At 35.5% G+C, this 26,737-nt stretch overlaps 1 protein-coding gene across 1 annotated transcript; it reads left to right on the forward strand.

The window, feature by feature from the left end:
* Positions 1–260: 260 nt before the first annotated feature.
* Positions 261–24,787, forward strand: osmr (oncostatin M receptor). Its single transcript, XM_081367221.1, has 18 exons — positions 261–347; positions 1,240–1,356; positions 1,469–1,620; positions 1,697–1,847; positions 10,509–10,772; positions 12,500–12,629; positions 13,106–13,260; positions 13,537–13,670; positions 14,079–14,229; positions 15,414–15,490; positions 15,731–15,935; positions 16,010–16,189; positions 17,147–17,245; positions 17,424–17,582; positions 18,221–18,373; positions 21,168–21,249; positions 21,334–21,409; positions 23,467–24,787. The coding sequence occupies exons 2-18, from the start codon at positions 1,281–1,283 to the stop codon at positions 23,812–23,814; spliced, it is 2,592 nt and encodes an 863-aa protein (XP_081223347.1). The 5' UTR covers positions 261–347; positions 1,240–1,280; the 3' UTR covers positions 23,815–24,787.
* Positions 24,788–26,737: the final 1,950 nt, after the last annotated feature.

Raw genomic sequence — 26,737 nt, forward strand, 5'->3', positions numbered from 1 at the left:
ATTGGTGTGTCTCTTCAGCAGTGATACGAATAATATTTTTAAATGAAGCATGATTCAGAGAAAATGTAATAGCCACTAAGTTAAAAATACATAGTGAAGAGGAAAAACTGGATAATTATTATTAAGCCCCTACATACCAATCAGATGCGACGTTCTGTTCGCCATGCCACGCCTATTCTGCCCGTTTTTCAGTGTTTCTGCAGTTGGATCCTCTTCTTTACTTTTTGAGGGATTTATTCCTCAAGGCTACCGGACACAGGACGGAGGGGGATTGGTGATGGGACGGGCCATGGGAGCGTGGGCGGCTTCGTGACGTGGGTGAAGAACCACTGAGCCAACACCAAAATGTACGACAAACAAAACTATAGTGAACATGTACTATGACCACAGCTTGTAGTTATAATACAGAATTTTATTTTAGGCCTAACCAAAATAAATGAGATAAAGTAAAAACAGGTATATGCTTTATACGTACATATACACACACACATATACAGTATATCTATATATATATATATATATATATGTGTGTGTGTGTGTGTGTGTGTGTGTGTGTGTGTGTGTGTGTGTGTGTGTGTATATATTTATATAGGGGACAAGGTAAAAAAAAGTTTGTTTTTTTAAATGAACAAAAATATATGTATAAATTACACATTTATAATTAATATTTATTTACAAAATATATTTGATATAGGCCTATTAGCTATTTATTCATTCTTAAGCATTAGTATTAGTAATATAAATCTTAAATATAGTAACATCCAAATCTTGATATAAGCATTCAGAGATTATATTTTTTTTCTATTTGTTGACAGTATTTATTTAAGAGTGAATTTGTTGCTCATGGTTATAATTATGTTATGATACAAATATTTTTATGGTGTCAGAGAATTGCTGTCAAAAGATGTATTTTAAAAGCATCTGAAGCATTTCTATATCCTGTAGATGGAGCTCTGTGCTTATATAAAGAATGCATAGTTTGATTAAGCTTCATGATTTTTAGCATAACAACCATGACACTGATATATATGGTTTATCATCAGTGTACCTTTCTGTCCATAGTGATTTCTGAACCAGAAAATAATTAAAAATAACACCAATATACTTCATCTAGACTTCAGTTCATGAATCACAGGCAATAAATCTTAAGCCTGAAGGCATTATTTCTTTAACCTCAAACGGAAGGCAGCAGTAGGAGGAGAAATGTAACGGTTCATAACACCTCCTACACTCGTACAGACCCACAGAGCAAAAAGCTGAAAGAGTTCACATCCACCAAAATGATTCTCCATTGGACAAAGTTGCTTTCAATTGTCATCCTGTTTGAAAATGCTAAAGGCTGGAATTCTTCTTCAGGTCAGATATAAATCAGAATACGTTTCATTGGTCACACTTTAGTGTTCTTTTTCTGTAATGTACAATAGCATTTCTCCTAGAGGTTTACAATACCTAAATGATTTTACCACAGATACCGTCTCTGTGCCGACCATAATTAAACTTCAGCCTTTGGACATGTGGAGACTGGAGATGGAGTGGACAATGAATCAGAAAGAAGAAGGCAGAAACCAAACGTTTGAAATACAAGTTGGACGCACAACAAACATGTATATTGTCGGCAACGTGCGTGAAACTCATCATTCCTTTTCATTAATACCTGATTTTTGTTTTGCACTAATGGTTTACAGTCTATTCACAGATAAATATTAGCAGAGGATCACTGGACACAGTTCACAAGAGGGTTTGGACCTCAGAGCTCCCGCTGAACTGTGCTGATCACTCTGTCAGAATAAGACTCATCTCTGATGCTTCACCATCCAGCTCCTGGAGTTCATGGAAAACCAACTATGGTAGGCGTTTAAAGTTCATTTCAAAAGTTCATAAGAAGAACTCCATAAAAATGTAGTTGGGTCCAAAAGTCTAAGACAACATTGCAAATATAAGATCTGCTGTGAAAAACACAAAAGAGAGACAAAAAATGTTCTATACAACTTTTCAGTAAAATTGCACATTCTAAAAATCACTAAGACTAAACCAGAACACTGAGATATGTGTGTGTATATATATGTGACCATGGACCACAAAAGCAGTCACATGGTTTCCATTGATGTATGGTTTGTTAGGATAGGACAATATTTGGCCGAGATACTATTTGAAATTCTGGAATCTGTGTGTGCAAAAAAAAATTGAGAAAATTGAGAAAATCACCTTTAAAGTTCTCCATTTATGTTCGCGATTGTGCTGCATTCACTCACAAAAATAAATATTTTATATATTTACGGTAGGAAATTTACAAAATATCTTCATGGAACATGATCTTTACTCAATATCCTAATGATATCTGGCATAAAAGAAAAATCAATCATTTTGACCCAATGTATTGTTGGCTATTGCCGCAAATACCCGTGCTACTTGTGACTGGTTTTGTACCACATATATAGGCTATATACACACACACACACACATACATATACATATGTATGCACAATATTGATGAAAAATGTGATAACTCATTAAATAATGTGATATTCGATATGCAATACGATAATCATGCTAATGCTTAAAGTGTGTAAAATAAATGTAAATTATCTTTAAAATGTATTCAAAATTATATAACCTACATACTGCTGCACGATTAATCATATCGCAAATTCGCAATCGCGATGTCAAGACTATATACGGCGATATTTTGGCTATAAGATAACCGACACTGAGCAGAGAGAGCAGGGCTGCCAACTCTGACTCATTCAGCGTGAGACTCACCCCACTGCAATGTGACGTCGGAGTGACGTCTTTTCTAAGTAATTTTTGGACATCCAGTTTCGGTCCACTAAAGGGGTTGTTTTGTAACACCAGGCGACGTCTTTTTTCAACATCTACCGCATGTCTAATGTTGACGTCCGTGGGACCTCTGTGTAAGGGCTATTTATAGTCCAAATGTGGTCGGTTGTGGATGTCTTTTCAACATCATATTTAGACTAATTTTAGACGTTGTTTTTATACTTCTGTAACTGTAGTCCCATGTTTCAAAACGGTGGAGGACATGTTTTCTGTACCATGTATTAACATTTACATTTATGCATTTGGCAAACACTTTTATCCAAAGTGACTTACATTGCACTCTACTGTTTGAGCTACAGAAAAGCTATATTAAGCTTTGTTTGGCTCAGCGGCTAGTTACAACAGGAAATGCATTACACCTTTGTATGCGTCTCCAGTTATCACCTGCAGCTGAGAGTTTTTGGAAAATGATCTTAAATAATTATAAATAATCTATATTCATATGTATTAATCATGTTGATAACAGCAATGTTGATATTTGTAATAAAAAAAATTACATATCAATCATGTAAATTTCCTGCACCTCTCATATACGTCCAAATGGTTCAAAAAAATTACCCAGTTCAAAGGTCAAATGTTGAACGTTAATATGACATCCATGTTGGGTCATGGTTGGATGTCCAAATAGTGGACCTAGTTTGCACGTCGAAGAGATGTCCAGAATTGGTCATGGACTAACGGACCCAATATAGACATGAAGATCTGCACGTCTATCCGACGCTTTTGACACTTTTCAAACACGCTCTCACGCCACATATCCATTTTCTCACGCAGAGAAAAATCGTGAAGCAAAGAGGACACTGACAGACTAGACAGAGCAGGTTACTTTTGGTAGGAACAAATTCTCAGCTCTCAGATTCTGTCAATTTTATTACGAAATTCAAACAATTGCGTTTTGGCGCTTGTAAATGTGATGTGACAGATCGTGGTCGTGAACCGAACATCTTTTAAGCCCAATTTATACTTCTGCCTCGAACTCACGCCGTAGCTACTTCATAGGCTGTGTGTAGCAGGTGCACCCTGACGTGCACCTCTACAAAAATGTAACAACGCGTCAATTCTACGTGAACCGCAAGCGCTGTGATTGGTCTGCTTGAACCCCTCCCTCGGGTTTCACATGTTCCCTCTGCATGTGTAATTGTGCGTCAACGCGGATAAGGACGCAGAAGTAAATGAAAACCAACGCGTAGCCTACAGCGTAGAGGCTCCGGTGCAGTATAAATCAGCCTTTATTACTCTTTTTCTAGTTAATAGTAAATAAACACGAATGAACAATAGTTGTGTTGAAAGATACAGTATAACTTACCGAAATGTTTATGCCTCATACTATAATATCAATCAATCAGTGTTTTTCTAACCGCAGAAAGAGGTCAATAAAACAGCTGGAGAACAAAGCCATTTGACAGCATGTTAGTTGGATAGAGTATTTTGCTAAAAATGTGCACTATATTAAATATTTATTATCTTTTTACTTAAATCATTAAAATATTGTAACGTTGTTATTATAGCCTAGTAAAAAACACATTATATTTCATTTGAGTTGTTATTTTTAAACTTTAATAAAAATACCAGCTGTATGTTTACAGCATTAGGTGAGATATTGTTTTCTTGAGAAATTATTACCATGTATCTACTGTGCCTAAAATTTATGCAAATGAATATATATTGAATCAAGATCGGAATCAAATCACAAGATTTGAATTGAAATCATAAAATTTGTGTCAAGCAATAATAAAACAGTAGCCTACCAGTCACTGCATGTAAACATTGTCACATGTTGTCACTAAACTTAACAAAATTCTGTTTAGTTACCAAATGTTTTGAAAATCACAATACACATCCTGCTTAAATGTCCCTGTTTGTCTGGACAGAATGTTCAAAATATCTTATTTTCATGAGCATACAAATGTTCTTATTTATTGTTCTATTTATTTTTTACTATTGTACTATTGAGACAATAAGTTAGCAGTAATGCAAAGATGTCATTATTTAATTTTGTAAAAAATATAATTTTATATTTATATATAATATTATATATATATATATATATATATATATATATATTTGAAAACTCTGTGCATTTTGTTGTTATTGCTAGTTTGAGTTGAGAAATAGGGCTACGCATTTCAGCATTATCACTAATCTGTGTGTGAATTTTCCTTGAGAACCAAGCAAGTTGACTCATGAAACCATTTGTTTATTATATTGCAATCGCATATCGCAATCGCACTATTGACCTCAATAATCGCAATATTACATTTTCCCCAAATCGTGCAGCCCTACTACATACGTGTTTCACATTCTTTTTGTGACAAGAAAACATCCCTACAACTTCTGAAAGTGAACATCAGTGTTTTACTGTAGCATAAGAAGTGTTATTTTAACATCAGTGTAAACCACTGGGTTTAGGGTTTCAGGAAAGCCTTCATTAGGTTTATTTAACAACAGAAACTGAATAATCAAATGTAGAAATAAAACATTGCTTGACTGTATGAATTAAATATATTCTGATTATTATTAAAGCTACAAACGTTATTTATCCAAGAGCAGTAAGTGATTTTCTCTTTGGGCCCTATTTTAACGATCTGAAACACAAGTATCAAGCACGAAATGCAAGTAACTTTGTGGGCGGGTCTCGACGCAAATCTAAAATGGGTTGGTCAGAAGTAGCTTCATTACTCATGGGTGTGGTTTGGGCATAACGTGAAATAAACCAATCAGAGCGACATCTCACATTCCCTTTAAAAGCAGGCGTGCTTGTGCCATGGCGGATTGCTATTATAATGGTGGATTTGTCAGACACACGCCAGGAGCGGTTCACAGCCGAGGAGACTGACGTTCTCGTCAGGGCCGTAAAAGACAGAGAAGTGACATTGGGGATGGAGAAACCCACCCAAATTAGCTTCGGTTAAAAAGGCATATAATAATTTGGGTAAATGTGTAAGCTAGATTTATGCCTATTTTTTCACATCTTCATGGACACAACAATGATTTCCCTCGTGTGTTAATATTTTTCCTTGTAATAATGTATGGTTTGCAAAAATGAAAACTGCTGCTTCTGTGTAGATGAGATAAGCAAAGTGTATGCGCGTTGTGCACACGCTACATTGATTATGGCCAAGCATGCGCCCTTAAAATAGCATCTGAATAACATGCGCAACGCGCCACTGACTTTAGACTGGGTTTTTTTCTGGTCAGTGGTGGAATTGTTTTCTAAACCTGCAAAATAGCACGAGGGAACGTTTGCGCTGGAACACGCCTCCTCTTTTCGCTGAACCGCCCCCAGGAGCACAAGTGTATTTCCTAGCTTACCGACATGCGTCTGTGGAGGGAAAAGTGCAGACCTGATATAGATATATATACACAGTGGTGGTCAAAATTGATGGCACCCCTGATAAATATGATAAAAAAATGGCTATAAAAAATAAATCTGCATTGTTTATCCTTTTGATCTTTAATTAAAAAAAATCACAAAAATCTAACCTTTCATTGAAGTAAAAGAATTGAAAGTGGGGGGAAAATCACATTATAAAATAAATGTTTTTCTCCAAAACACGCTGGCCATAATTGTTAGCACCCTGTTATTAAATACTTTTTGCAACCTCCTTTTGCCAAGATAACTGCTCTGAGTTTTCTCCTATAATGCCTGATGAGTTTGGAGAACACTTGACAAGAGATCAGAGACCATTCCTCCATACAGAATCTCTCCAGATCCTTCAGATTCACAAGTTCATGTTGGTGCTTCTCCTTTTCAGTTCAGCCCACTCATTTTCTATAGTGTTCAGTTTAGGGGACTGGGACGGTCATTGCAGAAGCTTCATTTTGTGCTCAGTTACCCATTTTTGTGTTGATTTTGATGTTTGTTTTGGATCGTTGTCTGAAATGAAGATCCAACCACGGCCCATTATAAGATTTATAGCAGAGGCCGTCAGGTTTTGATTTTTTTTCTGTTGGTATTTGTTGGAATCCATAATACCATGAATCTGAACAAGATGTCCAGGACCTCCAGCAAATAAATAGCCCCACAACATATAAGATCCAGCAGTATATTTAACTGTAGGCATGGGGTACTCTTCATCCCTGTGTGCACCAAACACATCTGCTGGGTTTGCTGCCAAAAAGCCCTTTTTTTGTTTCATCTGACCATAGAACCTGGTCCCTTTTGAAGATCCAGCCGTGTCTGACAACTGAATTTGCTGGAATTTGTTTTTGGAGGAGCGAGGAGGATTTTTCTTGAAACCCTCCCAAACAACATGTGGTGATGTAGGGGTTGTTTGATAAATTTTTTTTTAGGCTTTCTGACCCCCAAGACTCAACTAATCTCTGCAATTCTCCATCTGTGATCCTTGGAGAGTCTTTGGCCACTCAAACTTTCCTCCTCACCGTGCATTAAGACAATATAGACACATGTCCTCTTCCTGGCAGATTCGTAACATCTTTAGTTGATTATGACTTCTTAATTATTGCCCTGATGGTCAAAATGGGGATTTTCAATTCTTTAGATATTTTCTTACAGCCACTTTCTATTTTGTGAAGCTCAACAATCTTTTGCTGCACATCAGAACTATATTCTTTGGTTTTCCTCAGTGTGATTGATGATTCTGGGGATTTGGCCTTTGTGTTTCCTCATATTTAAACTCATGTGCAACAAGAAGTCATAGCTGGACAGTTTCATGTTCCTAGTCACCCTGGTGTGCTTAAAAATGTAAATATTAATGGGAAAATACTTCAGAGATATTAATAATTGTGGCCAGCTTGTTTTGGAGAAAAACATTTATTTTATAATGTGATTTACCCCCCACTTTCAATTATTTTACTTCAATGAAAGGTTAGATTTTTGCGAATTTTTTGAAGGAAAGATCAAAAGGATAAACAATGCGGATTTATTTTTTACAGCCATTTTTTATCATATTTACCAGGGGTGCCATCAATTTTGTCCATGACTATATATATATATATATATATATATATATATATATATATATATATATATATATATATATCTTATCCCATCCATATTTTTATTCCTCACACTCAAGTCCGTAGAGTTTGTAAAAAACACTTATTTTCACTATTTATTTTTTATGTATACATTTAAATGTGATATATATTGGAAGGCACTTTAACATTAAAGTCAATTTGAAATTACAATGGGTAAAACATTTTTTTATGGAATATTGCAGTATTTATTATAAATTAATTATCTGAGCACATCATCTTTTTTTTTTATTCATGTTTCCTCATAATCTTGATGGTGAGTAAATGATATAAGCATCTTCCTCTGCTGCTCTTTCGCATTTATGAAATAATTTCTTATGGCATTTTCTCTGTAAAGTATCATTGTACACAAATTACTGGGCCAAGTTAGACTGGTATCATTTAGCTGGTGAGGCTGGTTGACCAACATGCTCTCAGAAGTGCACACTCATCAGTGACAGTTGAGAGGCACATGACAGGCATGTTTAAAGTCAGGACAGTCATGGGTTAAAAGAGGAAGTTAAAGGGATAGTTCACTCAAAAAAATTTAATTCTGTCATTCCTCACCCTCATGTCGTTCCAAACCTGTAAGATTTTCGTTCATCTTCGGAACTCAAATGAAGATCTTTTACAGTTTTTCTCGATTGCTTAAACACATTTCTTGAAACTATGCCTCGTATTCTCAAAACTATAAACACAAATCCATAACGTCTCACCCAATTCCCCAAACATCCTATTTTCAGGTCAAAATGAAGCTCTACACTCAAAACCATTCACTCTTGCTGAAAAACCAAACTTTGCCCTCAGACAGGACACACAAGCCATCAAAATCACACACACTACAACATAGTCTAAGACACTGGTGCAATAAATTCAAAACAACATTTCCAAAACTGGAATGTTATGTTGCTTGTGGTTCCCCCCCTCACAAACCTTTTCACATGATGAACACAAAAGACACAACCAGTGGATACATTGGCACATTTTTATTCATACACAGAAAACACACACACACACACGAAAATATTTTTTTTTCCTGTTTTACTCTTCTTTTTTTTTTACTCTCTCCTCAAAATTTTTTTTTTATATATTTACTTACAGTAAGATGTGTGTGACCAACATATGACAGTAAAAGAGCACACACAAACCATATTCTAATATGGAATTCGAATTGTATTGGAATGGTAAAGAGTGTTGGGACGTGACAGGAGGGTCTCCACTCAAGGATACAATATGATGGACACGTCTAAGAATGTTCCACATATGGTTGAAATACCATCATTTGCCTAGAAAAGATAACATTCTGGGAGTCCAGACTATAAAGGAGAAAGGATGCCCTCTCTTCACTGTCACACTCTGTGTTACTCTGTGTGACTGTACGACTGCTGGCCTTTTCTTGCAAGAAAATAAACCTCAAAGACTATTGGAAATGTTTGTCTCTTATTCAGTGATAGAATTTTGTTTGTCACCACACCTCCCTGAAGGCTCTCAAGGCGACTCAATCACACCATTGACTAACACATGGGCAACTAGAGTGGCTTGAATTTCATCTGAGACTGCTTGTCTTCTTATCCTTGCCCTTCCTCCTCCTCATTCTTATCACTCCTCGATCTCTTCCTTCATGTCTTTCTGGATCCATTGTTCCAAAACGCAATAAACTGATTTGGGCCCTTTTATATATCTATTGAAGTTCTGATTGATGTGTGTTAAATTTTGACTCTTAGTGTTTCCACCTGGATAATTGTGTGCTAACTGAGCTGAAGCTGTGCTGATTGAGTGAACAATTTTGAATGCTAGTGCTTTCTATATGACAACATGGTGTAGGCAATGAGAAATGAAGGGATTTGTGTGTAGAGTTTTGCAGTGACAGTTCAACCAATCTGACTCATGTGTCAAAACAGGGAATAGTGTTTATAGTTGAGTGAAATGGGTGTGCTTTTTGATAAATGGCATTATGGTTTTGAAATTTTAGTTCAAAAGCCTGGTTATAGTGTTTAAGCAATCGAGAAAAACTGTAATGAAATCTGAGAGCTTTCTGTCCCTCCGTTGACAGCTACACAACTGACACTTTCAAGCCCCAGAAAGGTAGTAAAGACATCAATAAAGTAATCCATGTGACTCCAGTGGTTTAACCTTAATTTTATGAAGCGCTTTATTTGCGCTAAAAAACAACAACCATAATTTACCACTTTATTTGTAAAATATAAATCTCCATTCACGAGAGCACAATGACACAGGAGTGATGTGTTGACGCAAGAGCAGACATTGCTGTGTGAACACCCTTTGGAGATTAATATCTTGTAAATAAAGTGGTAAATTATGTTTTTTTTGCACAAACCAAGCACTCGTATCACTTCATAAAGTTGACGTTAAACCACTGGTGATGTCTTCACTACCTAACTGGGGTTTGAAAGTGGTAGTTGCATAGCTGTCAATGGAGTGACAGAAAGCTCTCAGATTTCACCAAAAAGATATTCATTTGTGTTTCGAAGATGAACGCTTACAAAATAATACATCACATTTACTACAGCATCAACAGAAAATATGCTACAACAAATCACGTGACCATAGCATTGTGGTGACAATTTCTGAACATGCAAACACCATTGTTTAAATTTGTGGAGTGTTTGGATGTTGCTATATTTATTATAGCATATTTATTCATATATATTTATTTACTCATTTTCTTACAGGGGAGATGAACTTGACTCACAATAAAATCCGGCTGTTCCCAGATAGACAGGTGTTACGGGAGGGTTCAACGGTGATGTTCTGCTGCATTTTTCCCACAGAGACACCCCCCTCTATGTTCTTCAACAACACCCCTTACGAAGTCATCAACATAAGCTCACAGGTCAAAGCCATTAGAGTGGAAAACATCAAAGCCACAAATGGATACGGTGTCAACTTTTACAGTAGGGATAGTGATTATGATACAGCACTGAACTATGTCACCTGTGAGTTCAACTTCAACTTCATTGTCAAATGGCCCCATATACAGTACAGGCTAAAATATTTCTTACACTATTTCTGCAGTAATTATGACAAAGATGCTAGTTTAAAATTATTTTAATATTTATATTTATTTTTTATTTATTTAATTACTTAGTCTTAATATTTATAACTTAATTCACCTCAGTATGTTACGGAACCCCTAATGGGACATGGTGAAGCTAAAAAATATGAGATGGAGGAATTATTTGTCAGTGCTTCTGCATTCTCTCGCCAATGTGAACACAAAGTTTCTCGGGGGAACGCAAAACATTGACGGGGGAACGCAAAAGCATTGACTTATTATATTTCCTCCCATTTCAATTTTTTTCACCATCATGTCCCTTTATGGTCTCCGTAGTATATTAATTGAATAAACCACAATTCATTTTGTGATTCCCGAAGTTCCAAGATGTTGTTTAATACTAAAAAAAGAGAAATGTGATTTCAGGTTACATTTTTTTCATTAAATATTTTTAGCACTAATTAAGTTATATTGTTTTAATGAATGAAAAGGTACATATTTATAGGGCATGGTGAAGGAAAAAAATATGAGATGGGAGGACATTTTTTTATCCTCTTACAAATGTTTTGCGTTCCCTTCAGAAACTTGGCATTCACTTGCAAAGAACAGAAAAGTTTCTCTGGGGAATGCAAACATTTTACCATCGAAAGCATATATTTTTTCATCCCAACTCATATCTTTTCCATCACCATGTCCCTTTAGGGGGTCCTTAAAAATTTACAGTACTGTGCAAAAGTCTTAGGCATGTTAATACCAGAAAGAAACCTTCCTGCAAAGCTCCCTGAAAAACTGTGCGCAAGTGTACCTGGACCAAAGCCGTTTTAAAACACAAAGGGTCATTACACCATATATTGATTTGAATTAGTTAATAGAAGTTAAATCATAAATTCAATTTGTGATTTTATTTTTGAAAGCATTCTCACTTTACAGCATTTTAACACAATTGCCACAAGTATCTTTGCTGATAGGTTTCTTCAAGCATCTCGGAGACGTTCCCGCAGTTCTTCTGGATTTAGTCTGTCTCAGTTTTTTCTGTTTCTTCATGTAATCACAGACGGACTTGATGATGGTGAGATCAGATCATACCAGCTGTTGTCAGACTCCTTGTGCATACACAATTTTCACTGGATTATTACAATTAATGGCAAAAAGAATGTTTGGAAATGTAAACTGATATTTCCTACTGACACACTACACCAAAAGAAATAACTGACTTAAAACCTTTTTTTGGGGGGGGGGGGGGGGGGGGGTATTAACATGCCTAAGACTTTTGCACAGTACTGTATGTGTGTATATATATATATATATATAAACTGAATTTAAATAATTTTAAGTTATCTTTTGTACGTTTGAAATGTGATAATTCTTTTTTTTTTAAAGAAAGGCAGCACAAGCACATTTTTGAAATAAAGATTTTTCCACTAAATAAAATATAAATATATTTAAGACCTAAGACAACTGTAACATTGAAACAAGCATTTTTTGTAAAGCTGCTTTGAAACTAAATGTTTTGTGAAAAGCGTTATACAAATAAACTTGAGTAGAACTGAACTAAATTAAGAAGCAAAAAAAATGCAATAGTAATCCATTACAAACGGAAACATTTCCTTTTAATCATGATGGGAGATTTCTGATTAGAGATTTTAATTTCTGCTAAACCTTGTTCAGTTCCTCCTGAGAAACCTCAGGACTTCAGATGCGAGACCAAAGATATGCGAAACGTCTCCTGCTCGTGGAAAATACGCAGAGCTCCTAATCTATACGGAGAGCACAGAAGGATCTACACATTACTAATCAGGTCAGTTTGATTTGATCACTACTAAAGAACACAGTGTACTATCTCCGTACTTGTAAGGTTATCTGCAAAATCACCTGCCTAATAAGGCTTTAAAAAAGGAATATGCAAAAGGGAGAAAAGATCAAAAAGATCAAAAAGATGTAGTGGTTCAACACAACACCACAAGACATTCATTTATGCTCTTAAAGGGACAGTCCACCCACAAATGGAAATTTTCTCACCCTCATGTCGTTACAAACTGGTATTGCCAACGTTTAGGGTTCAGACAACCCTAACTTTCATTATAAGGACAGATTTTTCGGTGTTCATAAGAAAGTCATACAGGTTTGAAATGACGTAAGCGTGAGGAAATGATGAAAGAATTGTCTTTTCTGGGTGAACGATCCCTTTAACTGTGTTCAGCAGGGCCAAATTCACACTCATTTTAGTTTTGACACATTACGAGTTGAATAAAACTCACTTTTATTCCTGTTCAGTGACTCCAGGGCTGTCCGCTGGGATCCTGAATCAAAATCTGCAGCCTGCAGTTTTAAAGTCGTTCCACAGCAGATCCACTACAACATCACCTTACTTGTGACGAACAGTTTGGGGCGAGAGAGCGAGACCGACATATTCAATATCAAAGACAGAGGTGAATATGAATATGAAAGTGAAGACTAAAATTCATACAGCAGAGTTAGCAGTTTTGAGGGCTCATACTTAGAGATCTGGGTCAGATAAAAAAAAAAGGTTGTAAAATGAAACCTCATATGAACCATCACAATTGTACCCAAGATCAAGATGCTTTACCTCAGGTTGCAGAGGCATTGGCCTTATAATAAGTGAATTTCACAGTGCTTTTTGAAGGAATAATGTCAAGATTTTGGGATCACCTCGTTAATTTCTTAACCTTTCAATCTCGCATTAGTTTTTCCAGTCCCTGTGCGTCTTGACGTGGCTGCAGGTGTGTTGGACTCAGTGGTGGTCTTACAGCTGAATGGGAGTTTCAAGGGACTTCTTTTGAGTTGCCAGATTGAAACTGAACCAAGAGTGCCAATAGAGGTAATGCATCACATTAAAGGGATAGTTCTCCTAAAAATATAAATTGTCATCAATTACTCGCCATCATGTCCCATAAAACCCATAAGACTTTTGTTCATCTTCAGAACACAAATGAAGATTTTTTTTAAAGTCTATTCACCCAAAACTTCACTTCAAGACGTTCATAAAGAGATTGTAAAAGAAATCCATATGAATCAAGCTATCGCTTTAAGGTGTTTTTTTCTTATCTTGTTTCACAACATGTTTTTGTGTCTTTATGTTTCCAAATAATGTTGTGGCATCTGAAATACGTCAAGAGGGAGTTTCAAAAGATCTATTAACCTTTCGTGAAAACAGACTCGCCACATCAGATAAAGTCAATGATCTTAACTCAAATGTTGAGGCACGTCCTGTTTTGTTCTCTTACAGGAGTTAGATAAGAATGGATCTGACTCAGTGCAGAATTACACATTCAGACTCCAGAACCTGAAGCCCAGCACGCAGTACTACACTAGGGGACGCTGTGCCGTTCAGGGGAACAACTGGGGGCAATGGACAGAACAAAGGCGATTCAACACAGGTAAAGTCATGGAGAATCATCACTGATAATAGATAAGACAGGGTTCCCACACCTTGGTCAACTTCAAATTCAAGGACCTTTCAAGGACTTTCCAGGTCCAATGCCCTCAAATTCAAGGACTTAATGTGGGGGACACGTTTCAAGTGAGAGCAAGGTTACATCGTGTTACCTTTTTAATACATTGTTACAGTTTTGTGCATGTGAACGTCATGGCAACGTACAACACAAAGTACCTCACGTGGGAAACACTTAACGCAAAGCGTAAATGCGCGTAACTAGCGTAAATCAAGCAAGCTAGTATGCATAGGCCACAAAGTGTTGACGAAATAACACATTAGCGGCCCGGAGGGAATAATATGGATTTTTTTTTTTAGAAAACTTCTTGCACAAAATGAATTCAAGCACTTTCAAGGACCTGTATCTATTATGTTTATTTTCAAAAACTTTCCAGGGGCTTGACATTTTTTTTCAGATTCACAACCTTTCAAGTATTTCAAAGACCCGTGGGAACCCTGATAAGAGAACTAAGGGGTTTTCATACTAGGGTCCATGGAAATGTACAGACAAACATACATACACATATATACATATTTAAAAACTTATTTTAGATGTGATTAATCGATTTGACAGCACTAATAAATAAATAAATAAATAAATCTTTTTTCTTTTTTTTTTGACCGAGATTTCACTATATTACTATATAGACAACATTAAAGGCACAGCTAAATGTGACATCTATAATAATGGCTTCATGTGAAGTAGTTGCTATATTTTTGAAGCTTATTAAATGTTAAAAATGATGGCTTTCAATTATACTGTTATGTTGAATGGTTATAATAACTCATTTCATCTGCAGAAATTGAGGGAAAAAAATATTTAATAGAGACATCAGTATCAGTGATACTGGCCTTCATTCATAGTGCTTAGTTAAAAAAATTCCATTAAAAGAATATTTAAAATATACCTTCTTTATGTTTCTTTATACGTATATATAGATATAGAAAGGGTGTCCTTTGCAAGGGAATCATCATATTCGGGGGTTTGTTGTCAGGAAGTTTGAAAAACTTTGATCTAAACATGATTATTTCTATTGCTCACACCAAAGGTTACACATTTTTCAAACATGTAATATTGAAAAATTTGGCACATAATTATATATAGTTTGACGTTATTTTGTTTTTCAGAGCCTCTTGTGACCATAGATCTGTGGAGACGAATCAGGGACGATCCCAAACGCACTGTCACACTTGTGTGGAAAAGTGTAAGTTTACATATTCAATATTATTCAAACTTGTTCATACTTCTTAAGAATTTCCACCATGCATGGTACTTTATATCATGTTTGGTAAAGTTAATGTTATTGGCTGAATTGCATTGCAGCTATATTGGCAATATATATTTTTTGCCCTTTTTTAAATATTTTTAAATGTATTAAAAAACATATATAATTTTTTTTTTTCTGTAACAACACAAATATTCGTACAAGCAATCTGTCCCTCAGGTCAGCAGCAACTCGTCGCATATTATTGAAGCCTATGAGGTGTGTGTGAGCAACAGAAATCCACAGAGGAGCGTGTGCATGAATGTCACGCAGAAACAAACGGAAGCACCCTTAGATCTTCACATGTGTAACATCACCGTGAGGGCCATCATTCAATCTGGCTTATCTATACCATCCCACATCACTATTCCTTCAGCAAACACAGGTGACAAGCTTAATGCTCAGTGTGCAAAGGGCTTCTGTATAACGTGAGATAACTGACTGTTGGTACTGCTGTAGACATGCTGAAGGAGAAGAGGATTATAGGTAATGCAAAGGAATTTCAGCTCACCTGGATGAGGGACTCTGTCGCCACATGTGATTACATTGTAGAGTGGTGCATGCTGGGTTTTGCGTCCCCCTGCAACTTACAGTGGAGAAAAGTCCCAGTTAATCAGACCTCCTTAAAGCTGGACACAGGTATAAAGCTGTTTGTATGCGGTGCATATTCTTACAATTCAAGTAACAACAAAATAAAATAGTAGTTAATGTGTTTCTAGATATGTGACATTACTGTATATATAAAAGCTCTTATAAAATATAGGCAACCTAGTTTTATGCTTTTTTTGGTGCATTTAAAAAAGATATACTCACAATTTCTAGCTGAAAAATATTTTAGAGCTTGGCATAACCACAGTGTAAAAAATGACCATGATTTTAATGGTAAAAGACTGTAAAAATGTTAAATAAATCAAAATGAACAAGAACAAGTCATCTTATAATTTGCACATAATTATAATGAATGAGCTTTGATTCATCACATGGTTTTCTCATTAGCATTTGTGTTTTGTGGTGGTTGTCAGTATATTATAAAGGTGCAAAAGATATTTTAGCACTTTAGTAGGTAGGTAAATGAACATTAAAACAGTAAATTTTACTATAATCGGGGGGGGGGGGGGTATTGTACATTTAAGTTCAAACTGTAAAACCAAAATGTTGCTACTATATTTTTTTACTGTGTAGATATAAAAACTGCCCATGGAGTTTTAACATTTACATGACTAAGTTTTAGAAATCACACTTTTAAAATTAGACCATGGTTCTTCAAATAAAGAAGAAAGAAAAACAGTTGGGTTACACTTTATTTTAAGGTGTCATTGTTACAGTGTAATTATATATTTAAGTACTGAGTAATATTAGTTAACAACATAGGCTTAGGGTTTGGTTGAGGGTTACTTGCATGTAATTATGCATAATTTACCTTTTATTACTACGCTAAGTACATGTAACAAGGACACTGTAAAATACAGTGTTACCAACAGTAGTTGAGGGGGTGAATAAAAATAAGAAATATTTCGATTTTTAGTTGTTTATTTGAATGGTTATCTAGAAAAACTAGTTTTTTTTATTATTGTGCTTAAAAAATCTCTTTTTTAGATTTTAAAGCAGGAGTTCAATACACATTTACAATCTACAGCTGTAGCGCTGAGGGACACCGACCTCGTGAGAAACAGATCGGATACTTTGAAGAACAGAGTAAGATTGCACACACACTTTACCTGATACACATCTGTAGGTCATTAAAGTAGAGCAAAACACAGGTGCTTATACTGTACTGTAGGTGCTGCTATATGTTGCACTTGAAAAAATGGATTTTCACATCTGCATTGCGCAATATAACATATAAACAGTATTTTTTGTGTGTGTTCTGAAGAGCCCGTGGAGTACCCTACACTGGACACTAACCCAAACATAACCTGGTCATCGGTAAACCTGAAATGGAGTTTCAATGAGGAGGATCCGAGTCACACTGGATTCATCACCGGATATGTGATTACGGCACAAGAAGATTCAGAGGCCGACTCCGATCTCAGTAAGTGTTGTGTTGCCCTTAAACGAGCATTAAAACATGAGCTGCTTCATCCTGACACATGAAATAATAGTCAAGACAAATCTAATTTTTTTTTGTTTGTTTATTGAACCTTTAGACAAAATCTAAAAAGAACAGTTTGTATGTGTTTTTTGTTTTGTATCATATTTGATACTTCAGGCTTTTACGGTTCACATAGTATGATATAGTTTGAATATGAAGCTCAGACTCGAGGAGAAAAAAATATATATATATATATATATTTTATACATTTGCTGATACTGTATTTATATGGAGGTAAGATTAAGATCCTGATTAATAAGATTAATAAGGTAAGATTACATCCTGATAGCTTATAATGTAAATCAATGGCATCTATATAGCAAATAAAGCAAAATACTTATAAATATCAATGACTCAATTATCTCCCAATAATATGTTTTAGTAAGATTTAAAAACTCTGCAATTTTTATTAAACATATAGTGCAATGTGATACAATGATGATTGAGACATGAACAAATAAACTTCCCTCAAAAGCCTGATAGAACAAAAGCCATATTTCTGACATATTTTAATCTCACGTTATACTGTATTCCTAACCCGTTCCCTACACTCCCCTCGCACCTGTTTGTTCTGGCAGTTTCCTTCAGACAGGTGGTGGACGATCCTCACAGCAAGTCTTTCACGGTCAGTGGTCTTGAGGAGGACCAGCTGTACACATTTCACCTGGCAGCATGTACATCTGCAGGCTGTGGACCCGAGACCACCGGCACCTTCAGAACCAGAAAGAACTGTGAGCCAAACCACCACATTCACACTAACAGAAATCAGCCAGTCCTGTTTTATAATGTAACAGCGTTTTCCATACTGTTCTACATCTATCTAAAAGGGGGAGTTCATTCCAAACCTGTGTGACTTACTGTACTTTCTTCTGTGGTACATAAAAGATGATATTAATATATCTTGCTGCTTGCTCCTGTGAAGTGATCATAGTTGAATCTTCAGCTCCATTACTCCAGTGTCACATGATCCTTCAGAAATCATTATAATATGCTGATTTGCTGCTCAAGAAACATGTCTTATTATCAATGTTGAAAACAGTTGTGAAAACAGTTTTCAGTATTCTTTGATGAATAGAAAGTTCAAAAGAACAGCATTTGAAATAGAAATCGTTTGTAAAATCTTTTCAAAACAAAATCTGCCTTCTGCTTGTAATAGAGAAAATAGAAAAGCACAGGACATTGATATATACCTAATAATACAACTAAACACCTAATCTGATTGTTTTAAAATTTGAAAAATGTTCTACAAAAGCAAAGTTACAAAATTAAAAATGTTTGTCCCAAGTGTAAATAACTCCATAGAAACAGATAATTTCTATACAAAATTTTGTTTGCATATTCATAATTAATTTTAACTATATTTTTTGTGGACAGGCCATTTGTATGGAAGCTTAATTGTTTCCGCCACTGAATAATAAATAAATAATAATAATTGCGACTTTTTATCTCACAATTCTGACTTTTTTTTCTCTCACAATTGCGAAATATGAAGTCAGAATTGTGAGAAATAAAGTCGCAATTGCGAGATATAAAGTCAGAATTGCATGATATAAAGTCGTAATTGACTAGGTGCACGTGGCCGCCATTTTGTATTTCGGATCAGCGAGTGTGCGCTTAGACACTTCCGCTTTCGCATTACGCCCGGTGCAGGGAGCCGGAGAAAGCCGAAAATTATCTTTTAAAGTTGTTTATAGAATCAATTATCACTTAAAATACTACTAAGATCCATATTACTATCACACGAGCCAATAGCAATTAAATTAACGGATGCATAGTCAGATTAATGAATGAAATAACTGTTCAGAACAGAAGATTGTATTTGACTCATACGCAATGACAGTTATGCCTACTGTAAATATAGAGTTACAACTACGATTAGAGTTGTTTGCATAAAATGCACCATGAACATTCACACGTTTGCCCTGTGACAGGCTACAATTTATATCCATAAATACTATTTTCTCAATTCTGCATGCATTTTTACTTATTTTAGCTCATCAATATTATCATCACATATTTTACATTTACATTTTTTTTACTGTAGGTAGCCTACCATAAACAATTTAATATAGGTAAGTTTTTTACACTGTATGTGTTGCTTATAAACACCAGACATATTATTATTATTTATGAAATAGATCTTTACTCATCTCACTTGCACAAAATAAATGCGCCTAATAGAAAGCATATAAACGCACAGGTGAAATACACTGAAAATTATATGCATTTAAAAATTTGGTCGGGTTGAAGTTATCCCTCCTGATCTTCTGTATCCACTTACCGCAGCGTCAACGGGGAATGCATGAAAGCTGACTTCTCTGTTGTAACGTGACGAAATGGTACAAAACGGCACACAACGATGAAGTGCTGTCACTGTCTGAACGGCAAGTCATTTCTTGAATACTCATTGTGAAAAAAATATCTCTGTGGTAATGGAACTCGGTCGCTGTTGTCTCTCGCTCTCGCTGTCAGATCACCGTTAGTTTTCACTGGAAGTACTGGCCCACACACTCAAGTTCGAACGGTCGCCGTGCACGGAGCGAATTGTAGCCATAGACAGTGATTGTAGCCTATCACAGGACAAACGTGTGAATGTTCACGGTGCATTTTATGCAAACAACTCTAATCGTAGTTGTAACTCTATATTTACAGTAGGCATAACTGTCATTGCGTATGCATATGAGTCAAATACAATCTTCTGTTCGTGAACAGTTATTTCATTCATTAATCTGACTATGCATCCGTGTATTTAATTGCCATTGGCTCGTGTGATAGTAATATGGATCTTAGTAGTATTTTAAGTGATAATTGATTCTATAAACAACTATAAAAGATCAATTTCGGCTTTCTCCGGCTCACTACACTGGACGTAATGCGAAACCGGAAGTGTCTAAGCGCATACTCGCTGATCCGAAATACAAAATGGCGGCCACGTGCACCTAGTCCATTGCGTATTATAAAGTCAGAATTGTGAGATATAAACTTTTCTGTGGTAAAAAAAAAAAAAAAAAAAAAATCCGTCTTTTTTTTCCCCTTAGAATTGGACTTTATAGCTCAAAATTCTGAGAAAAGATGTCAAAATTGCGAGATATAAACTCGCAATTGCGTGTTATAAAGTCAGAATTGCGTGATATAAAGTCGCAATTGCAAGAAAAAAAGTCAGAATTCTGACTTTATAAAACCCAATTCTGACTTTATATCTCGCAATTCTGACTTTATTTCACGCAATTCTGACTTTATATCTCGCAATTCTGACTTTATTTCTCAGAATTGCGAGATATTAAGTCAGAATTGCGTGAAATAAAGTCGCAATTGCGTGTTATAAAGTCAGAATTGCGAGATATAAAGTCAGAATTGCGTGAAATAAAGTCGCAATTGCGTGTTATAAAGTCAGAATTGCGAGATATAAAGTCAGCAAATGTAAACTCGAAATTATCTTTTAAAATGTTTTATTCTGTGGCGGAAACAAGCTTCCATAATTTCATAATGTTGAACAGTAATAAGAGATAATAATTCTCTCCACAGATTACCTGCTGATGGCCAAGATTTTGATTCCTCTTCTGTTTTTGGTCTGTTGTTGCATTTGTCTGTGGTCGAACAGAAGCACGTAAGTCCATTATAATATTAGCTGTGAGCTAATATGCAGTTCATATCTGTGACGTGCTGATGATTTCTTACCAACCGTTTCCAGGCTAAGAGGATTTCCGAAAGAAACCTTCGGCTTCCTGCACATAAAAGCACTGGACCTGGATGAAGATCTTTATGAAGTAATTCATTACATTGATGCTGTACAATAATGTAACTGCAGTGCCTCCATTTATTTTGACAGCATAAACCCGCCTAAGTTGATTTGATGGTCTTTTCTGGAATCCCAGTCTGGCCATGCTTGTCTCTTTTTGGCTGGTTTCAGACAGGTTTGGGGCAATTTTCAGCATGTGAGCTAAACCAGCAGATAACAGGCTTGAAGAAGTGTGAAAATCACCAAGCAAACCATCTTAGGCTAGATGAGCTGTTTTTGTGAGCAGTTTACAGAACAGATCAAAATAGATCACAGTGATGTTCTAGTTGAGCCTTTTTACTCAGTAAAGTGTGAAAATCATCCAATTGCATCCAAGAGAGTGGACCAATTAAGAGAAAAATCAATTATAAATAAAACCTACATGTCGTTCAATACAAAAAAATTATCTATAAATATCTATCATTTACTTATCTGGTTTTGGTAAGACTTCACAATGATGTATAATTTGTCTAACATGAACTTAGTGAACGTGTTAGTTTATGCTTTGCTTTATTGGCATTGATGATTCCATGAAGAACCTTTAACATTCAATCTTTCCATTGCACATAAGGTTTTTTATAAAGTCCCAAAAACTCGTTATAAGGTTCTTTTTAAACACTGTTAACTTAAAACAGAAAACTTTGTATGCGTTTTATGCATTTACACGACATTGTCTTTAGGGTCCTGAAAACACAAGATAACGTGTTTCTCAGGGTACGTTTGTAACACGACAATGATGTAGGCTACTAAAAACAAAACAAACAAAAGTTTGCTTTTACAGGCCCTCAAAACATTGTCGTGTAAATGAACGGCCAAAACTGTTTTTTGGTTGAAAACAGTGTCATGTAAAATAAATTCCCCCTAATTGCACATTTTTGAAAACTGATATCTTTATTGTCTCCGTGTAAACTAACAATTATTATTTATTTTTTTAACGGTAATAGCATGTGTATTACGTGTTCACGTAGTATTTTTTTTACAAAATTACATCGCCAACTACTGACCTGGCAGCAGAACACGGTTTTTAGTCGTTTTCACAAATCCGTGTGAACGGTTGTCGTCGCCTGTACGCAAAAAAAGCAAAGGAAATACGTTTCCGCTTTTTGTACATCGTTGTCGCGTTAACGTACTTTGAGAAAAAAATGGTTCTTCTTTCAGCAACCAAAAATGATTCTTCTATGGCATCACTGCAAAACCCCTTTTAGAACCTTTATTTTTTACAATGTACAATTGTTCATGTTTGTTCACAGTGCATTAAGTGGTGTCCATTGTCAGGTATTAATGGACAACGGTGTCCATTAAAAAGTGATAGAGGACACCTAGTAAAGGAGTTCTGGTGAAACTGACAGTTTACCGTTCGAAATTAATAAATAAATGCAATTTGGCAAGTGACCATGGTATAAGCGGGTTAATGCCCTTCGAGGTGTCCATTGTCAGGTATTAATGGACTTCGGACTTCGTCGGGCATTAACCCTTACTTAACAAATAAAACTTTTAATTTAAAAAACGTAATTACCAAATTAACTTTAATACTAATAAATGCTTTAGATGTAGGCTGATGTTCACTGTTAGTTCATGTTAACCAATGTGGTTTAAAGGGACAGTACACCCAAAAAATTATCATTTGCTCACCCTCATGTTGCACCCTCAACATAAAAGCCTAAATTCAATCTGTTCATCATATAAAACGATTAAGTCACTTCAGAAAATTTGGACTAAACTGCTCAATTCATATGGATTGATGGAAGATAATAGTTTTACGATTTCTTTACAAACTTTTTGAAGTTTTCAAAGTTGTAGTTGCGTAGCTGTCAAACGAGGGACAGAAATCTCTCAGATTTCATCAAAAAGATCTTCATTTGTGCTCCGAAGATGAATGCAAATCTTACGGGTTTGGAACGACATGAGGGTGTAATGACAGAATTTTCATCTTTGGGTGAACTATCACTTTTAAGTAATGAAACCTTCTTTTAAAGTTTTACCCAAACTTTTTACCCAGTATTTTTTTCCTTTTACATTTTTGACAGTTTTCTGTTCTTTTAAAAGGCGAGTGAAAAAATCCATTCTCTGAGGATCGAGGACTGCAAATGGTGTGACGTCGAAATTCTGCCGCCCACCGTGGCAGAGAAAACATGGTTAGCGAGCGCAGAGGACCCGAGTTGTTCATTCACTGGCCCTAAAGTCACGCTGCCCTCGTTCCTGACACCATCATACCATTCCACCACAGTTCTCACAAACTTCACATACATGTCCTCTGTGCAGCAAGAAGTGCCTTCAGAGCTGCTGGAGACCCCTAAGACAGAAGCCACAAGACAAGAGTCTGAGATCTCAGGCTTTTCAAGTGACTATGTCACTTCTGCAGCCACACAAGTAAATGAAAACTCAGTTATGTGATATTTTATACACACCAAAGTAAACAAGCCAGCACTGTAGATCTTATCACAAAGATGTCCAGTAAGATCATGGCACCAGGGCCCCTCTTCCTTCTGCAAAACGGCCTAACAAGAAGTGTTGTGAAATGCGATTTTGCAATATATGTCACTTGAGATTTTGCAATGTCTTTCAGGTACTTTATCTGTGTTTTAGTAGACCTTTCTGGTCAGAAAGTACAAAATGTTCTCTCTTGTCTTGAGGGACTGGGTGTTACGGTAACACCACACTTACAATTATTTGGCCTGGTTTCACAGACAGGGCTTAGATTAAGCCAGGATTAGGCCTAGTTCAATTAGGACATTCAAGTAGCTTTTATAAACGTGTCTTAGAAAACAACATTACTGCTGTGCATCTTGAGACGAAACATTGACACTGATATATTTGATGTTGTCAATGCAAGCTGCTTTCAGTTAAAACAGCTCAGACATGCATTTTAGTCTGGACTAGACTTAAACCTGGTCTGTGAAACCGGGGATTTAATGCATTTTGTTATTGTTCAACATTTTTAAAGGAAGTCTCTTCTACTCACCAAGGATGCATTTTTTTTTACCACAAATAGAGTAAAAACAGAAATATTGTGAAATATTATAACTATTTCAAATAACTGTTTTCTACTTGAATACATGTTAAAATGTAATTTATTCCTGTGTTGTAAAGCTGAATTTTCAGCATCATTACTCCAGTGTCACATGATCCTTCAGAAATCATTATAATACGCTGATTTTCTGCTCAAGAATCATTTCTTATTATCAATGCTGAAAACAGTTGTGCTGCTTCATATATTTGTAGAAAAACTGTGTTATTTTGTTCAGGATTCTTTGATGAATAGAAAGTTTATTCTTAGAAAGAAATCTTTTGTAATGTTATAAATGTCTTTACTGTCACTTTTGATTCATTTAATTTGTCCTTGCTGAATAAAATTTTTAATATCTTCTCTCTTTTTTTAAACTCACTGAACCCAAACTTTTGAACAGTAGTGTGTGTAAAGTTAACATTGACCAAGATTAATAAATGCTGTTTAATGCATATAATAATGCTGTTTAAGTATTGTTCATTGTTAGTTCATGATGCATTAACTAATGTTACCAAATTATTTCTGGTAAAATGTTACCGCTTCAGGGCAATGTGCATTTGACTATACAGTTCATTCTGCCAACAATCTTGGCTTTCCTTATGAAATACATGATTCTACAGACAGTAAGTCTTCTGAAATTGAGACTATCTAGTACTGATCTATTACAGAAGAGGTAAAACGCCTCGAACATACTCAGCAGCACACGCTCAAACGACACAGATGCACTCCATGAGTTTCTCTCTTTAATTATACATCCCTTTGATAAGACTAAGATTTTTCCAGAGCTCAAAGTGCCCCAAAACACACTGTACACACTTTACAAGGGAAACCACAATTCAGGCAAAACAAAACAACTCATTTAAATTACAATGTATCTTGCAATGTCATCTTTTAGGAAAAATATAAATATATATATTTTTTCAGTACTTTTCTGTCTCACGCCACTATCGTACAGATCCACAGCACAGGCAAAAGCCACGGCACTCTCTCTTCAGCCAATCAAATCGCAGTCAGTTGAAGGCAGCAGCAGCAGCGCTGAGACACGACGTGACGGGACACGCGTATTAACAAAAGGTCTTGCAGTTAATAAATAAGCAACTGAATTTGTGTCAATTCAGCATGCAATCTAAACATCATTTTGGGAGAACAGGAAAGATGGATCAGTGCTTTGAACATCAGGAACACGTCAAGAACATCAATAAAAAGACAAATGCAAAAACTGTGGCTTACTACGAGACTACTGTGAGATTGGTGGAACATTTGAACAGCTCTGTGCCAGTGTTGCGACGTGTCGAACGGTTCAGTGCAGGTTTGGTTTGTTTAGAGCTGACGTGATAAACCAGAAGCACGTTCAAGGTCACACACTGGGACGCGAAGGGAAACGACAACACGTCAAGCTAATACTTCAACTCTTTCTAAAGCAGGGCTTTGAGCTTAAAGGAATTTTTTTTTGGTTTACACTTCATGTATCGCATCGTTGGCATGTTGTCAATTACACCAGAAAATCATTTTGACTAGGCCATCAGTTTGAATAACAAACAAATACATAAAATACAGTTGTTGTTGTTTTTTTTAACATAAAATTAAACCAGTTTTTAGGACGGTTATTTTGCATTGTGACACTGACATGACAATTAAGCACATTTTGCTTCCTGAAAAAAAAATTATCCAAATGAAATTCCTATTACTATATATGCATGTGTGTGCGTGTGCGTGTGCGTGTGCGCGCGTGTATACATACACACACACACACACACACACACACACACACACACACACACACACACACATATATATATACACATACATACATACATACATACATGCATGCATATATATATATATGTACTTAATTTTAAACCGTTTTAAGGACTATTATTTAGCAATAGGTATGTATGTATATATACACACATACACATATATATATATAAACACATACATACATACATGCATGCATGCATGCATATATATATATGTACTTAATTTTAAACCGTTTTAAGGACTATTATTTAGCATTGTGACCTTATTGTTAAGACAATTAAGCACAATTTGCTTCCAGAAAGATTTAAATCCCATTGAAATTACCATTTTTCTCATGACTGTAATATATATATATATATAAAATAGATGTACTATTTAAAAAATTAAATCAACATCAAGGCAGTACAAAAATTCTACTATGTGTATAAATATTTTACCAATTAATTTGTCACATTACAGTTGTGAATTTGGAAAGGAAATGTGCTTAATTGTCATGAACATTTCAGAATGCAAAAACAAACAAATAAAGAATAAAATAAAAGTATTTCT

This window comes from Scardinius erythrophthalmus (genome assembly GCF_964197995.2).
Source record: "Scardinius erythrophthalmus genome assembly, chromosome: 5".
Classification (NCBI taxonomy): Eukaryota; Metazoa; Chordata; class Actinopteri; order Cypriniformes; family Leuciscidae; genus Scardinius; species Scardinius erythrophthalmus.

Coding starts and splice junctions, on each gene's coding strand:
- osmr (XM_081367221.1), top strand. CDS start 1,281: ATGATTCTCCATTGGACAAAGTTGCTTTCAATTGTCATCCTGTTTGAA. Junction 12,630..13,105: donor ATCTACACATTACTAATCAG/GTCAGTTTGATT, acceptor ATTCCTGTTCAG/TGACTCCAGGGCTGTCCGCT. Junction 21,250..21,333: donor CTGTGGTCGAACAGAAGCAC/GTAAGTCCATTA, acceptor AACCGTTTCCAG/GCTAAGAGGATTTCCGAAAG.